General features: G+C 48.1%; 1 protein-coding gene across 8 annotated transcripts in view; it reads left to right on the top strand.

Annotated features, from left to right (window-relative positions):
• MSI2 (musashi RNA binding protein 2) overlaps positions 1-13,575 on the top strand; it is a 389,547-nt gene extending 375,972 nt beyond the window's left edge. For 4 of the 8 annotated variants that reach the window (XR_007473301.1, XR_007473302.1, XM_049701560.1 and 1 more), the window contains 3 exons: positions 4,589-4,743; positions 6,532-6,604; positions 9,140-13,575. Coding sequence is in view for 6 of the 8 variants with exons in the window: in XM_049701560.1 (XP_049557517.1) it covers positions 4,589-4,743; positions 6,532-6,573 (197 nt within the window). In the remaining 2 variants the exon portion in view is untranslated. Of the gene's footprint in view, positions 1-4,534; positions 4,744-6,531; positions 6,605-9,139 lie in introns of all 8 variants that reach the window. The other 4 variants (XM_049701557.1, XM_049701559.1, XM_049701558.1 and 1 more) reach the window with 3 other exon arrangements.
• The last annotated feature ends 302 nt before the right edge of the window (positions 13,576-13,877 follow it).

Here is a 13,877-nt window from a genome sequence, read left to right as displayed (position 1 = left end):
TTCTGACGGCAGCTGGGCAGAACCACATGCTGACTGTAAGCCCTCCATAAGGCAGGCGTCTCCTGGGTTTGCCGTGAAACCCCGAGGGGCCCACGAGCTTCGGGTCCAGCCCCTGCAGGTGAGAGTCTGAGCCCGCAGGACAGGCCTTGGATAAGGTCTCTGGATGGCTTTCCTGGGTCAGCCATGAAGGTGTTTTCTTCCCTTGATGGGCAGGAAGTTCCTCCTTTTATCTGATGCGAAGTACCTCCAGATTTAATGCCAATGCGTTTCCCTCGCTGGCCTCTGGATATAGTGTCCTCACTCTCCTGCCCCCAGTCCCCAGGTCCTTGCGTCAGGTCCAAGGTGATTAAGTGCACCAGGTGGATGAAATAGAGCCTTTTGGGAATCACTTCCCGATTTGTATGGCCAGTGAGTTGTACTCTCCTACATCAGATTTTCCTAAATCTGCGTATGGTACCTGTCTTGTTGGGCTCTGCATAGACAGCTGTGTCAAATATAGGTGTGTTTGTTTTGTACTCGACAAGTTCCAGAGCACCGTCTCTTTTGCGTTTTCGCCACAGCCCACGAAGAGTCAGGCTGAGTAGGGCAGGCAGCACTCACGTGTCGCAGGTGAGGACTCCAACCGGTGAGGGGCTGACACTCAGGCATGTAGCCAGAGGTCAGGGCCAGGGTCACACTCAGGTCTTCTGACTCCAAGTCCAGTGTTCCCTTTCTCTGCACCATAGCTGCCTCCCTGAGTATAGCTGCTGCCTGGACCCAGAAAGTCCAGAGGATGCTGGGGGACAGGGCAAGGCGTAAAGAGGAGCCTGCCCAGTATTAAACCACCGCTGTGGGCGCTGCCCAGAGCAGCCGATGGGAAAGTGACCCTGCTCCCTCACAGCAAGCCCCCAGACTGCAGCTTGGCCCCGGGCTCGCCCAAGGCCACTTGGCACTCACAGCTTCTGCTGCAAAAACGCCAGGGTGTTCGCAGGACACTGTCCTCCTCTGGGACAGGAGTCAGAACGTCCGATGTATAAATCTCAGCACTGTTTATTCAGCAGCACATACTGAGACCCCTCCCTCCCTCCCCATCCCCCCCACACACACCCCCTAGCTGAGCAGGAGACAGGCGTCCTTGCCCGTTAAGAATAATGTCCCATCCCCTCTTCCTGAACTGATCCTGGCCTGTGGGACATTTCTGGCCCCTCAAAATGAGCCTGGAGGCAACCTCCAAGGAGACAGACCATTGAAAATTGACTGAGGGGTGACTGGAACAGAAAGCACCCTTAGGTCAGGGGCTCAGAGTCGTGCTTCTCCCCCTGCCTCTCCTCTCAAGGTCACAGCTTGGAGGGGAGGGCCTCCTCCTTTACTGTGTAACCAGCCAGTGTGCAGTGCGAACCTCCTGAAAGAAGAAAATCGCTTTGTCCCTAATGCCTTCCCACCATCAGACAGCGGGAACAGCCGCCGGCACGCTGGCGTGCGCAGTGCCCTGCCCCTTTCTTCCCGAGCAGCAGAGCCGCTGCTGGGTAGAGCATTCCCGGAGATCGTGGGTTCGGGCCATCCCATTGGCTTGTTAACATGCTTTCTGGAGCCTGGGTCTTCCGCCCACAGAGAAAGAGGGAGTCATTGACCAAGGGGCCCAAAGACCCGGCCCCTCCATGCCCTCAGCCTTTGAGGGTGCAGCATCCACTGTCCAGAAGCCTAGAGAGAAAGGACCAGCCCAGGACCAGGTGCTTCTTGCCTGCCAGCTGCACCCTCGGCGGGAACCCACAGCCTGATCCTTCACCCTTGGCTGGGGACTGTCTGCAGGGTGACTCTGAGCTGGGGCTCCGGCATTAGGAGGGCAAGTGTCTATTCACGCGAGACTTGGGGTTTTAGAGCTGCATTTTAATACAGTGCCTTCTCAACCGTGATACTGGTGTCATTTGATGGAAGAGGACTGAGAGGGGAGGGGCAACGTAGGCCTAAGAAGAGCTGCTTACTGTGAAATTCCCTTCAGGCCAACTCTCAAGCTGCAGGCCTCCTGGGCACACAGGCTCGTGAGAGGTAGCCGGGGGCTGGGCAAATACCACCAGCCCTCCTGTCTTCTAAGCCTCCGGAGGGGCGTGTTTCAGGACATGCCGCCTCCTGTCTCCCAGGCTGCCTCCTCTGGCTGGATTAGTCTCTGGATGGCCCTCCCCCTGCTGGAAGAAGCCAAGCTGGAGACGTCCCTTCTCCCTGGCTTCTAGATAGGTGGGCCTGCCCACTGTCCTCCTGGATCCTCATCTGGACACAGGAGAAAGGGGTCAAAAAGTCTTCCTATCTTGCACCGTGGCCCACTGCCCACACCCCTGCTCTCCACCCTGAAACAGAGCCAGCTAGATACTTTGTTGGTTACTTGGTATAGGAGCGGGGTCAGCTGCCTGGGTGAACCAGGAGTCTGCTGTCTGAGCTCCCTCAGTTTTCCTAGCCCAGAGGAAGAAAGTGTGTGAGACCGAGAGAATGCGGCCTTTTGAATCTCGCAGCTTGTTGCTAGCCTCCGTGAGTGAGCAAGGCCAAACGTTATCTGCAAGTTTAATCTGTATTCAAAAATCCCGTCCCCTTTGTCTGCCGGTGCCTTCCCAAATGAGCAACTCACTTGCTCAAAGCCTCTGTGATTTCTTTTCTCTTTAACCTGTTCTTCCCATCGGCCAGTTTCTTCCTTTCTCAGCACAGCTTCCAAGGGGCCTGAGCTTGGGGCCTCCTGCCCTAGAGGGCATCCCAAAGTAGCAGCTTGCCTTTTCTCTGCTGAGTCGAGAGCCAGGCCCAGCTTGGCTTGCCCCCCTTTGCATCTTCGTGTCCCGTCCCAGTCTCCAACTGGCCTGGCTGGAGTGCATCTTCGGTCTCTTCCCATCCCGGCAACAAGTGGGTAGAAATCAATCCACGTCTGGCTCTTCAGTCCCCCCGCCCAGAAGTAAGGGGCTCCAACCACAGGTCCGCGGGGCAAGGCCATGGCCCAGAGCAGACTTGCAGATGTTCTTCCCTTCTGCCACTGAGGGCGGGTGGCCACAGGGCAGAGGGAAGTGCCGAGGGGGGCAGGAGGGAGAAGGCTGTTGGGAGGAGCAGCCCCTGGGAGCCATGGAAATGCGTGGAAGCCAGATTGTCTGGTTCTTTGAGATGGGTTAGTTGTAGCCCAGAACTGGCCAGCCCCAGACTCACCTTGAGCTTTAAAAATCAATGAGAACTTATTTTTACAGTTAAAAAAAAAAAAATTTTTTTTTTTCCATTAGGGAAAAGAAACAGTTTAAGCTACTAAGGGGACATGAAGATGAGACAAAATGAACCTGGTTGACAGGCTGTGGCCCTTGCTGGGGAGGGAATGATGGAATTTGGGGGAAGCTAAGGGAGGGAGCCCGAGGCAGTGTCTCCTCCCACTGCCCCCTCCACACTGCCACTCTCAGCGTCTGTGGGTGTGAAGTCCCATCTCTCTGTAGCAAAGGTACATTCCTAGCTCTTTTCCTGTCTGGAGTCTATATCTGGAGATAACCAACAGAAAGCAGACATTTCGGTCAGATATGCTTTAGTGATAAATTGGTTCAGTCAGTATGCTCTGAATTCATACTTGTCTTTTTTTTTTAAACGAAAGGAAAAAAAAAGTTTAAATCCCCCCTTTCCTTCTACTGCAGGAGGTGAGTGTGTGGGTGTCCGGTAGAATCATTGGCATTCACTCAGCTTCGGCCCCAGAGCCTCCAGCCTCGCCATCCCCACCCCATCCCCTCCCTCCATCCCCAGCTCTCCACCCCAGAAGGGAACCCTCTGCCACCATCATTACTGTTATGTTAAGATGCCCAAATTTTCCATGACATATCCCATCCTCCGACCACGTTCAGTATTGATGACGTTCATACAGGGATATAAATGGGAGGGGTGGGCAGGGAAGGAGTAGCCAGTGGGGAGGGGGGAAGTGGTTGGTGGGGGGAAGGGGCGCTGAAGATCTTTTTTGTCTTTTTTTTGTTTAAAACAAATTTGTCATTTAATGGATCCAAAAACAAACCAAAAAAGAAAAAGTGAAAGAAAACGCAAATCAAAAATCCCCTCCCCAAAGATTTTTTTTCCTGGACACAAATTGCTTTGTTTCCTGTCACATTTTAATATCAATATTAACACAATGTGTAGTCTAAAACTAGTTCCTTTGTAGTTTGCATGGGATGTGAATGCTGTCTCAACGTGCCCAGATCTAGACAAGACTGCATGAGCATCAATTCAGATGTGGAAAAAAAAAAAAAACTCTTTCTCTCTCTCTCTTCCATATATACCTCTATTTCTATTGTGATAATTTGGTGGGCAGTGAAGCACCTCCGGTTGGTTGCCGTAGTGTGTTGAATGATTGTTTTTTTCTTCTCTCTATTTTTGGAGCTCCGAGCTTCTTAGTAGTAGCCTGGGCTGAGTATTCTTGAGTCCCTGCTGATGTCTTCGCATGGCCTTGGTTCAGTGTTAGAAGTTGGGCCTCAGCTGTTTTTCTGGAGTGTTTGGCTTGTAATGACCGGTGCATGCGTGGCTTCTGGCCTCATACCCAGCTCTATTCTCTGCACACCAGTCCTGAATAGCTACAGTGCTCAACCGAATTTTGGCGCGCCCGCTTCCCCGGCAGGCTCCAACCCGGCGCGGCCCGGAGGCTTCCCGGGGGCCAACAGCCCAGGACCTGTCGCCGATCTCTACGGCCCTGCCAGCCAGGACTCCGGAGTGGGGAATTACATAAGTGCGGCCAGCCCACAGCCGGGCTCAGGCTTCGGCCACGGCATAGCTGTAAGTACCTTCCTGCCCCTGCCCTCCTGCCCATGTCCTGTGGCACCCCGGGGCGGGTGTGCCAGAAAAGCCCAGAGGTGGGAGGCCAGGAGAGGGCAGCGGGCCCCCATCCGCATCACGTCAGCCATCCAGGGCTGAAGCTTCTTCGTTTAGGTGCTTCCTGAGCACTTGGGGGTCAGGCACGGTGTGCAGCCACGGGTGAGTGGAGGGAGTGTGGGCAGGTCAGGTTCAGATCACCACTCCAGCACGTCCAGCCCATGCAACCTTGAGCCACGTATATAATCCTCTGCTTCCCTGGCTGTCAAACGAGTATAAGTGTTCCTCCCTCAAAAGATTGTGAGAGAATAAATGGAAACAGGATATGTCAGCTGCTGGCTCACAGTAGAGCCTCAGTATCAGCCCCTCTCCTCGATCCCGGCCTCCTGGAGACTCAGGTGCGCCGGGACGTTGGAGCTACGGACCCGCCCCACAGGGTAGCAGCTTAGTCGGGAGGGTCACCACCCGAGGTCCAGGGGCAGCGCCGGGGCCTGGGACATAGCGTGGGGTGCAAGCCCTGTCCCAGGAGGTTTCCTCCGCTAATGTTTCTTACAGTTTCCAGGTTCCAATAAGTTCCCATTTGCGTTCTGTAGCTGCGCCTGCCCCCGAAGGCCAGATGCATTTGATATTTGTAATGCTCTGTGGTTCTATAATCTCACTAATCCAGGCAATGGAAATTTGCTTAACAGATTTGCATGCTGTTTTCAGATTGTATTGTTCTTCCCCCTCGCAGTGTGTGTGAGCATGAATGTGCCTGAGCCCACTTACTCGCTTGTCCCTTCCATTTGGAAAACAGAAAATCGGCCAACCTCACCATCTTGGAGTCAGTTTGATTTTGAGCTGAGGTGGGAGTGTCTGCTGTCCCAGGTCATGTCCCTGTCGGGAGAGCCCTGCCTCCCGAGCTGTGCTGGGGAGAACAGAACAAGGGCAGACGGTCTGGGCACCAGGGCAGCCCATCCCTGACCCTGGTGTTAGAAGTCCTCCATCCCCACCTCAAACGCACGTCTGTGCACTCTCATGCATGCACACACACTCTCCACACACTCACACACACACACACACACACACACACACACACACACACACTTCTGCCATCCCTGGCCTGTGCGGTCCGGGTCCTTGTTGAATTCCACTCCCGAGCCAACATCACTTAAGGCAGTAGTTTGATAAGTCAAATCCCCTCGGATCAGCTGTAGTACCAAATCCAGAGTAGTATTATTCAGCTTAGAGCTGCATCAATTTGGGAGACCGTCTGTCACCACGTAGAACACAGCTCATTTCCATTGTCAGTGCCCAGAAACACAGACCCTATTTGTTCATGAAAACCTCGGTCTCTGACCTGTGTGCCGTGATGGTTTCTGAAATAAGCACATCGTCACGTTTGGTCTGCACGGGCCTTGCTTTCTCCCCAGCTGGAGCCGTTGGGACTGTGGACAGAGACACTGTTATCTTTGCTCGCTGGGGCTCAGGGCAACAGTGCCCATCATTTTCGGCGCAAGCCCCCCTTTCCTATCACCCACCCACCCCTGTGAATCTGGCTCTCAATTTTCCCCTGGGTGAGCGGACAGGCCGGGGGTGGGGAGTCGGGGCTGGGAAGGATGTCATTCTGGCCCCTCGTGGCACGGTGTCTCAGAATTACATATTCATGCTGGCAACCACAGTCTAGTCCTAGAGATAATTTCCTTTCCCAGAATATGACAATCTGTTCCCATGTATAGTGTGCTGATGACCTTAACAATTGTGCAATTTTAGGGACCTTTGATTGCAACGGCCTTTACAAATGGATACCATTGAGCAGGTGCTTTCGTTGCCATCTCACTCTGAGGTATTACCTTCTCTGCCACGTGTCTCGCCCGCTGGGCGTGTCCGTACATGTATGCGCCCTGGGCATGCAAGTACGCACGGCCCTGGTCTCCTCACGTCCACATCTCTCCTTCCTCTTTCTGGACCCCTTTTCAGGGGGGTGGGGGGCAAAACAATCCAGTCTTTTAATCTCTCATCCCTCCTCCAGCTTAAAGCATGACCCCACTTTTTTTCTTTGATTCTTTTGATTCCTTTTCTTTATCTTTCCCACCCCTCATCTTTCTCTGTCTTGAAATACAATCAAGAGTATGGGAAACTGGAAGGAGATTTTGTGCTGTGCCCGTCCCAGGGGGACGGAGGCAGGGAACCGCTGGGCTTCTGCCAGGCCTGGAGGTGGGAGGGCGGGCAGGATCCTGCGAGCTGGCCTTGTGGGTTGCTGGGCCCTTTCAGCTCCCCAGAGCTCGCTGGGCTCGGCCAGTGGGGTTCATGCAGTCAAACAGCCAGACTCCATCTTTTAGTGAAAAGAAAACATTTTTGCCAGTAACTGCTGAGTAATTATCCAGATTACCGCACGAAAAGCAAATTAAATTAACGACATCACCTGCGTTACGTGGATTTGGATCCCTGCCAGTTTCCTAACCTTTTAAACTGAGCTCAAGTTAATTAAACATTTTTTAAATCACTTTGATGGGGATATGGAAGGGGTGGAGTGGAGGAGAGGGGAGTTGGGGCAGTCAGTGAGGGAGCCTCTTGCCACGTTCTCACTGAAAATGAGTATCCATCATTCTCGGGAAGGGCACCAAGGAGAGCGGTTCTCTCGCGAGAGCTAAATGTGACCCGTGTTAGCGAGTTAGTCTGAAGTCTTGAGACATGAGTCGATTTCTTTGGAAGAGAGAGGGCGACAGCCAAGGCCTGGGAATGGGTCCCACTCATAGAATCCCAGCTGGGGCGTGAACGCCTTTCACTCCAGGAGCTGGGACGTAAAGGAACAAGGCCGGAGACGGATTTGCCACTTTGGTTTGCAGTCAGCAGGATGCCCCTCGTGTAGAGGGCTGCTTCGGGCCCCTGAGCCAGCCAGGACTCAGTAGGGTGGGCCCAGCTGGGGGACCAGGTGGAGCTGTGCTCCATAAATCTCTTGAATTTCTCTAATATTGCTGCTAAGGAATCACCTCAACTAACGCAACTGCCTCTCTTAACCAAATAAACCCCGTGTGTGAATTCTCCCCACCCCTCGCCTACACTTCCCTTCCAGCACTGACCCAGCCATCGCTGGCCGGCCGGAGCCAGAGGCCACTAACAGTGTGAAGGAGAGCTACTCACGACTAATTAAGCTGGGTCTGGGGGCCCCAAGGGAACTAAGATTCCTCTGAGAGCAAGGCAGACTGATGTACCCGAGAACGCTGGGGATGGAAAGTGGCACCAGCCCTTTGTAGAATCAGTCGATGAGGGGATTGAACAACCACCAGCGCTTCTTCCCTCCCTCCCCTGGAAGTGGAGGGTGGTGTAGGTTTCCTCCCATCTCCTCCCCACACCCTCCAAGGCCTCTGCAGCGTGTCCATGGGGGTCGGGGGAGGGCCGAGGCTGCCCCCAGCGCAGCCTCCCTCATCCACCTTTAGGACTCAGAAGGATGGAATAGATGAGAGTGGAGGTAACCACCTGCCCCCTCCAAAATGATTAAGTGGGCCAATCGAGTCACATGGCCACACCAAAACACACACTTTGTCCCCAACAGAGGTGACCCTCAGACATTTGGTACCATCCATGAAGGAGGGACCCAGGCTCACAGTCAATTCAGGCAGATTCGATTGGCAAGTCTGTGAATCCCGGGCCTGTTTTTATTTCCTAGAACCAAAGCTGGTTATTTGTCGTGAATGTTTTTATGTGTCCTGACCTTGAGTCTTTGGTATGTAATAGGATTTTTTTAGTAGAAATTAGCATTTTCAGTTATTGACAGTCATTGATGGGTATCTCATAAAGACAGAAGTTTTTAAACATTAAGCTTTGAAAACAGAAGCTTAACCAGAGCTGCCCTCTCCCCAGCAGCAGGCGTGGCTCCGATGTCACAGCTCAGGCTGTGACCCCAGTCAGCGGTTAGCCTGGCCATTTTCCAATGTCCTCAGTAGCCCAATGTAGCCATACTTTGAAAGCTCTAGTTAAGCTGGGACGAAGTGAGAGAGTAGCATGGACATATATACACTACCAAATGTAAAATAGATAGCTAGTGAGAAGCAGCCGCATCGCACAGGGAGATCAGCTCGGTGCTTTGTGACCACCTAGAGGGGTGGGATAGGGAGGGTGGGAGGGAGACTCAAGAGGGAGGGGATATAGGGATATATGTATACATATAGCTGATTCATTTTTTTGTACAGCAGAAACTAAGACAACATGGTAAAGCAATTATACTCCAATAAAGATGTTAAAAAAAAAAAAGAAATGGGAAAAAGATAAAAAATAAAAAGTTGGAGTAAATGGTATGCTTGCCTGACATTTCTTCTTTCTTCTCCCACCCCCACTTTTTGTTCTCTTCTGGACACCCTCGACCTTCTATACCCTGCAGAGCATACCTGGATGTCCAGGCAAGACTGGGCGAAGTTTCTGAGTGGCCCTTTGTTTAGGTGATGTCATCAGACCTGTTCCCCCACCAGCCTCACTCCCCATCCCAACCAGAGATGGCTCACTTCGGATCGAGGGTTGACTGCATCTCATCATCTCATGAATCTGCTGTAATATAAGACAACAGCTTTTAAATGTGTATATATCCCATGATTTTGGTTTTGTTTTATTTTTGTTTTTCTTGATGGTTTCCCTCCCTCTTCTCTCTTCCCCCTTCTCCTTTTAAATCTCTTCAGATCACATTTGGTAGTGATTTTGACTTAGTGCAGTAGTCATATAGCTTTAATATCTAGTTGAAAGCTAACCATAGTATAATTGTTATATTAAGGTATTATTTTTTTCTTAAAAAAATTTTTTTTTGCTTGTTTTAATTCTGTTCTCACTTTTCAAGGATGCTGAGATGGTAATATTACTCTCAATATTTTGGTACCAATTCTGAGACTGTATGAATTTTCAGGTGGAATTTGAGCACACACAGAAGCGAGGTTGTGAAATATGGAGCGGGAGGTGGGCGTCAACTTTCTACTTTGCATTGTATAAGAAGTGAGATGTAGTAGGCTAATTAACAGACTATAGCGGTTCTTTTTTGTGCTGTCTCTTTGTTAACCTAAGTATATCTATTTTCGGCAATAAGGTAAGGACGACGATGTTTTGAGTGTCCTCCTTTTCTATAAGTGCTTTTTTTCTGTTGAAAGAGGTGATATTATAAGGTTTTTTGCAGTTGTGAATTCTAAAAAAAGAAATGTTGTAAATACAATTCCATTAACTACATAGAAACTATTAAGAAAGAGAGAATCAAAAATATTTTTGTGAGGGAGTCGGTCCCCGGCAGTTTGATGCTCTGTGGATGGAGGAGGGGAGTAACAATAAACCAAGTCAGTGACTGAGACCGAAGAACACCCAGCTGCCAGGCCGACCCCACGACAAGTTAGAACACTGGTTAGCTCCTCTTGTCTGTGTGATAGACCTAAGAACTGTATTAGTGTCATACCAGCATATTAACCTCTCGTCTGTGCACAGCTTCCAACGTTACCGTCTAGTTAGATTTTTATTTAAAATATGAAAAACTGCTATTCCCAAGACGTTTTTTAAAAACAAAGCTACAATTTTAATATTTAACATATTTAATGTTTCAAAGCACACCTGTTTGGCTTGGGTGGGGCGGGGTGGGGGGACATTCTTTTTCAGTCTTAATTTTTAAATATTTGATCATTTTCTATCGTCCAATCATTTCAGCACCTCCAAAGGTCCCTAGGACACTTTGCCTCTCTTCTTCCCCTGTTCCCCATCCGCCCCCAGCTCTGGGGGCCCGTGGGCCAGGAGTGGATAAGCCTGCATTAATGAAACCTTTTCTCCATTCACTTTCTATTTACCAATTAGGAAAGCAATCTTTCGGTTTTGTTTCTTTTTTTTTTTTTTTTTAATACCTCAGTGCTGCAAGTATCACCAGAGAGGCTATGGAAGAATTTTTTTTTAATTTATTGTAGATGTAAACAGAATTTAAAAAAATAAAAAGTATAAACATCGCTGCACTGTGACTGGTGGGAAAAACTGACCGTTTCCTGTTTGCACATGTTGAACATTTGGCTGTTATAATATATGGTCCTCAGATGGGGAAAGATACTTATGATGAAGGATATTTTTTAATTTAACTTTTTTTTAATGTTGGTCATAGGTCGGCAACAGCAACTATAGAAGTACAACTCAATAGATGGCATTAAAACATATTGTAGTGTGGATATATATTTTTTTCTTTTTTAAAATGTGATATTGACGTTTTATTAATATTTTTTAAATTGTTACGTTTATAAATTTGGTACTTAAGGCACAGCCAGTATGAGACACTGAATGCGACATTTATTATAAAGAGCTGCTGCACTCCTATTTTTATAAATTTTACTAACAAAGTAGACTAATGTAGACATTCACAGACATGGTAGGGTAAAATCATCTTCAAGCAAAAGGCTCCAAAATGCTAACTCAGAAAGAAAGAAAAAAAGCCTTTTTCAATTTTAATTAAACAGCAACATTTTTTTAAAAAAAAAAATCACGTTCTTTGTTTTTTCCAATAAAATGTTAGGTTGTTTGGTGAGGGGTTTTTTTTTGTTTGTTTTTCTTTCTTTTTTTATTTCCAAACAACCAGGCTAAGTAAAATGCTGGGCGCTTTTAAAACATCAAAACTTGTTCAAGTAATAAAATAACAAAATAGAAGTTTTATTTAAAAAAAAAACAAAATAAGAAAAAAAAAAGAGACAATAAATTCCCAGAAATTCAGTGTCTAGACTAGGGAATTTAATTACTATTTTGTCCATGTTGATGATGTACTGTACTACCCTTCCTTTCTCTGCATCCCCCATCACCTCATAGAAGACTCTTTGTTGATCATTGTCTGTTAATAATGTATAAAATGGCTATCTTGTAAGCGTGCTGTCCTGGTACTAGTGTAGTGACTTTTTTTCTCCTCTTTCTTCTAGTACGTATTGATAGGTATAAGGTAATTAAGGTTTAAAAAAATTAGACATAGTTATTCAGATTTAGGACCAGTAAGGATAGAACTTTCTCTTATTTATGAAAAAAATGCTAATAATTTGGGGGCAGTTTTTTCCTTTCATTTTGTTTTTCAATTTCAAGTTTTAATTTTATTTCTGCTGATCTGATGTGGTTTCAGCTAACCCAAGGTCTCACGATGTTCAGATGCCGGTAGACTCTACGGCGTTTTGTAGATTCCCACCCCACCCCCCAGCTGTGAAGGGGTGTGCCATACTACCTTAAATGCTAACGCTAGATATGCAAAACTGGATTTTTTTAATTTATTTTTTAAAAGAGGAAGGCATGGTATATTAAAATGATTTTACTAAGAGAAAAAATATTTTTTTAAGAATGCTCAGAAGAAATTGATAATCTGTGTGAATATGTTTTAGATGTTTATAATACCTTTTGAAGAGACCCAGTAGCCCATAGCACAAATCTCGTGGAAATCTGATATGTTTTAATGTGGCTACCTAGGTTAAGGTTCACGTTAGTCCCCCACTCATCTAGAAGTCCATTTTGGAAGATTTTTGTAAATTATTTTAGCACTGACGTTCAGCCTTGTCTTTGTTTCAGTTAAGCTCAGTGGCGAACATGGGAACTACCTTTCACCTTCCCTGGGGGAGAAACCCTCTTGGCTGATGGCTTTTCCCCGGAATCATAAAGTAGCCACCGGGTGACTTTCTGGCTTCTAGATCCATCTGCCTGGGGCCCCCAAACTCCTCTCCTCCCACACAGAGGAGAGTGAGTTGCGTAAGCTCCTGGACCCATTCCTGGTTCTACCTGGACGTGGAGTTGGTGGGGACGACCAAGTTCCAGGTCTCCTCTCCAGGAGCTTCCACCCACCTGGCTTGTGGCCTTCCTCACACCCACTGGGAAAACCAAACAGCCTCGCTCTGTATCCCAGTCGCTCATCGGCTTGATTCAAACGAAGTCCCAACAGGCCTTTATGTTCCTATCCTTCATAACCTTCATCTTAATTTGAACTCGTAGCTTGGACTTTAAGGTAGCATGGCTCTATTGCTGTCGATTTAATGTTTCACTGCACAGCAATTCACAGCCAGTGAATGTTACACACATCTTGCTAGACTAGTATAAAAATCATTGGGTAATTGTTGGTTCTAATGACCTGAAAGGTGTTCAGTTTTTGTTTTCAATTTTGTTTTGTTTCTTGGGCTTTTTTTTTTTTTTTTTGGTTCTCTTTTCATTTGGGGATTAAAAAAAATTTTTTTTTTCTTTTTTTGGTTCCAAATAGAAAAGCAAAACCTATTTTGATCTTTAGTGCAAACGAGGGCTAGGGACTTAGCCACCACCCCACCACACTGCTTCATTCTGCCATTCACTCACTGCAGCATAATCAAGAATAAAGCAATATAGTTTACTATATTTTTTTTATTGAAGGTCAGCCATGCTTTCTGTATTATATTGCATATGAAATTGTTTACAAAAGAAACACTAACATACTTCTCTTTATCAGTTGGGAGTGGCGCGCAGGGACAGAGGGAGGCTGGGGGGTTGGGTGGGGCAGGGAAGAGTTTTTTGCTTTCTCTAATGTGCTCCACAAGCCAGGCTACCTGCCAAGGAAGGCTGAAGCAGGGTGGGGGGTGTTGAGAGCAGAGGGACAGATGCAGGCAAGCACATGGAAGAGAGATGCTGGCAGGCTTCCCCCATCCCCCTGCTCCAAACAGAAAAGAAGCAGAAGTCAGCTCAGCCCGGTCCTGGGCACCGACACTACACAAGGAGACGCTGTACGTTAAGCAATACTTTAATACTGTATATGTTTGTTTTCTTTTTCTTTCTTTTTTTTTTTTTTAACCAAAAAAAAAAAAAGTAAGTAAACTAAAACAAAAATATATACGTAGAACCCACCCCTCTGGGGAAGCAACCTTAATCCAAACACTTGGCTATCAAATGATCAGAATGTATTGTCTCGGACAAGAGTTTGTTTCCAGGAGGCAGGGGCGTGCGGGGGGGGGGGGGGGGGGGGGGGGAGGGGGGGGAGGGGGATGGGGACTGAGAGACAAAAGTTTCAGAGCCTTCCAGAAGGCTCTCTGCTACTGTATTCTGTACATACTGTACCATCCTGTGTGGAATCTGTGAGTGTCCTCTTGAGTAGCATGGGCTAGCCAATCTGCCGTTCATGGTGTATTGTA

This window comes from Orcinus orca, chromosome 19, assembly GCF_937001465.1.
Source record: "Orcinus orca chromosome 19, mOrcOrc1.1, whole genome shotgun sequence".
NCBI classification, from domain to species: domain Eukaryota; kingdom Metazoa; phylum Chordata; class Mammalia; order Artiodactyla; family Delphinidae; genus Orcinus; species Orcinus orca.
Note: the sequence above shows the minus strand (reverse complement) of the source record. Positions and strands in the feature narration are given on the sequence as shown.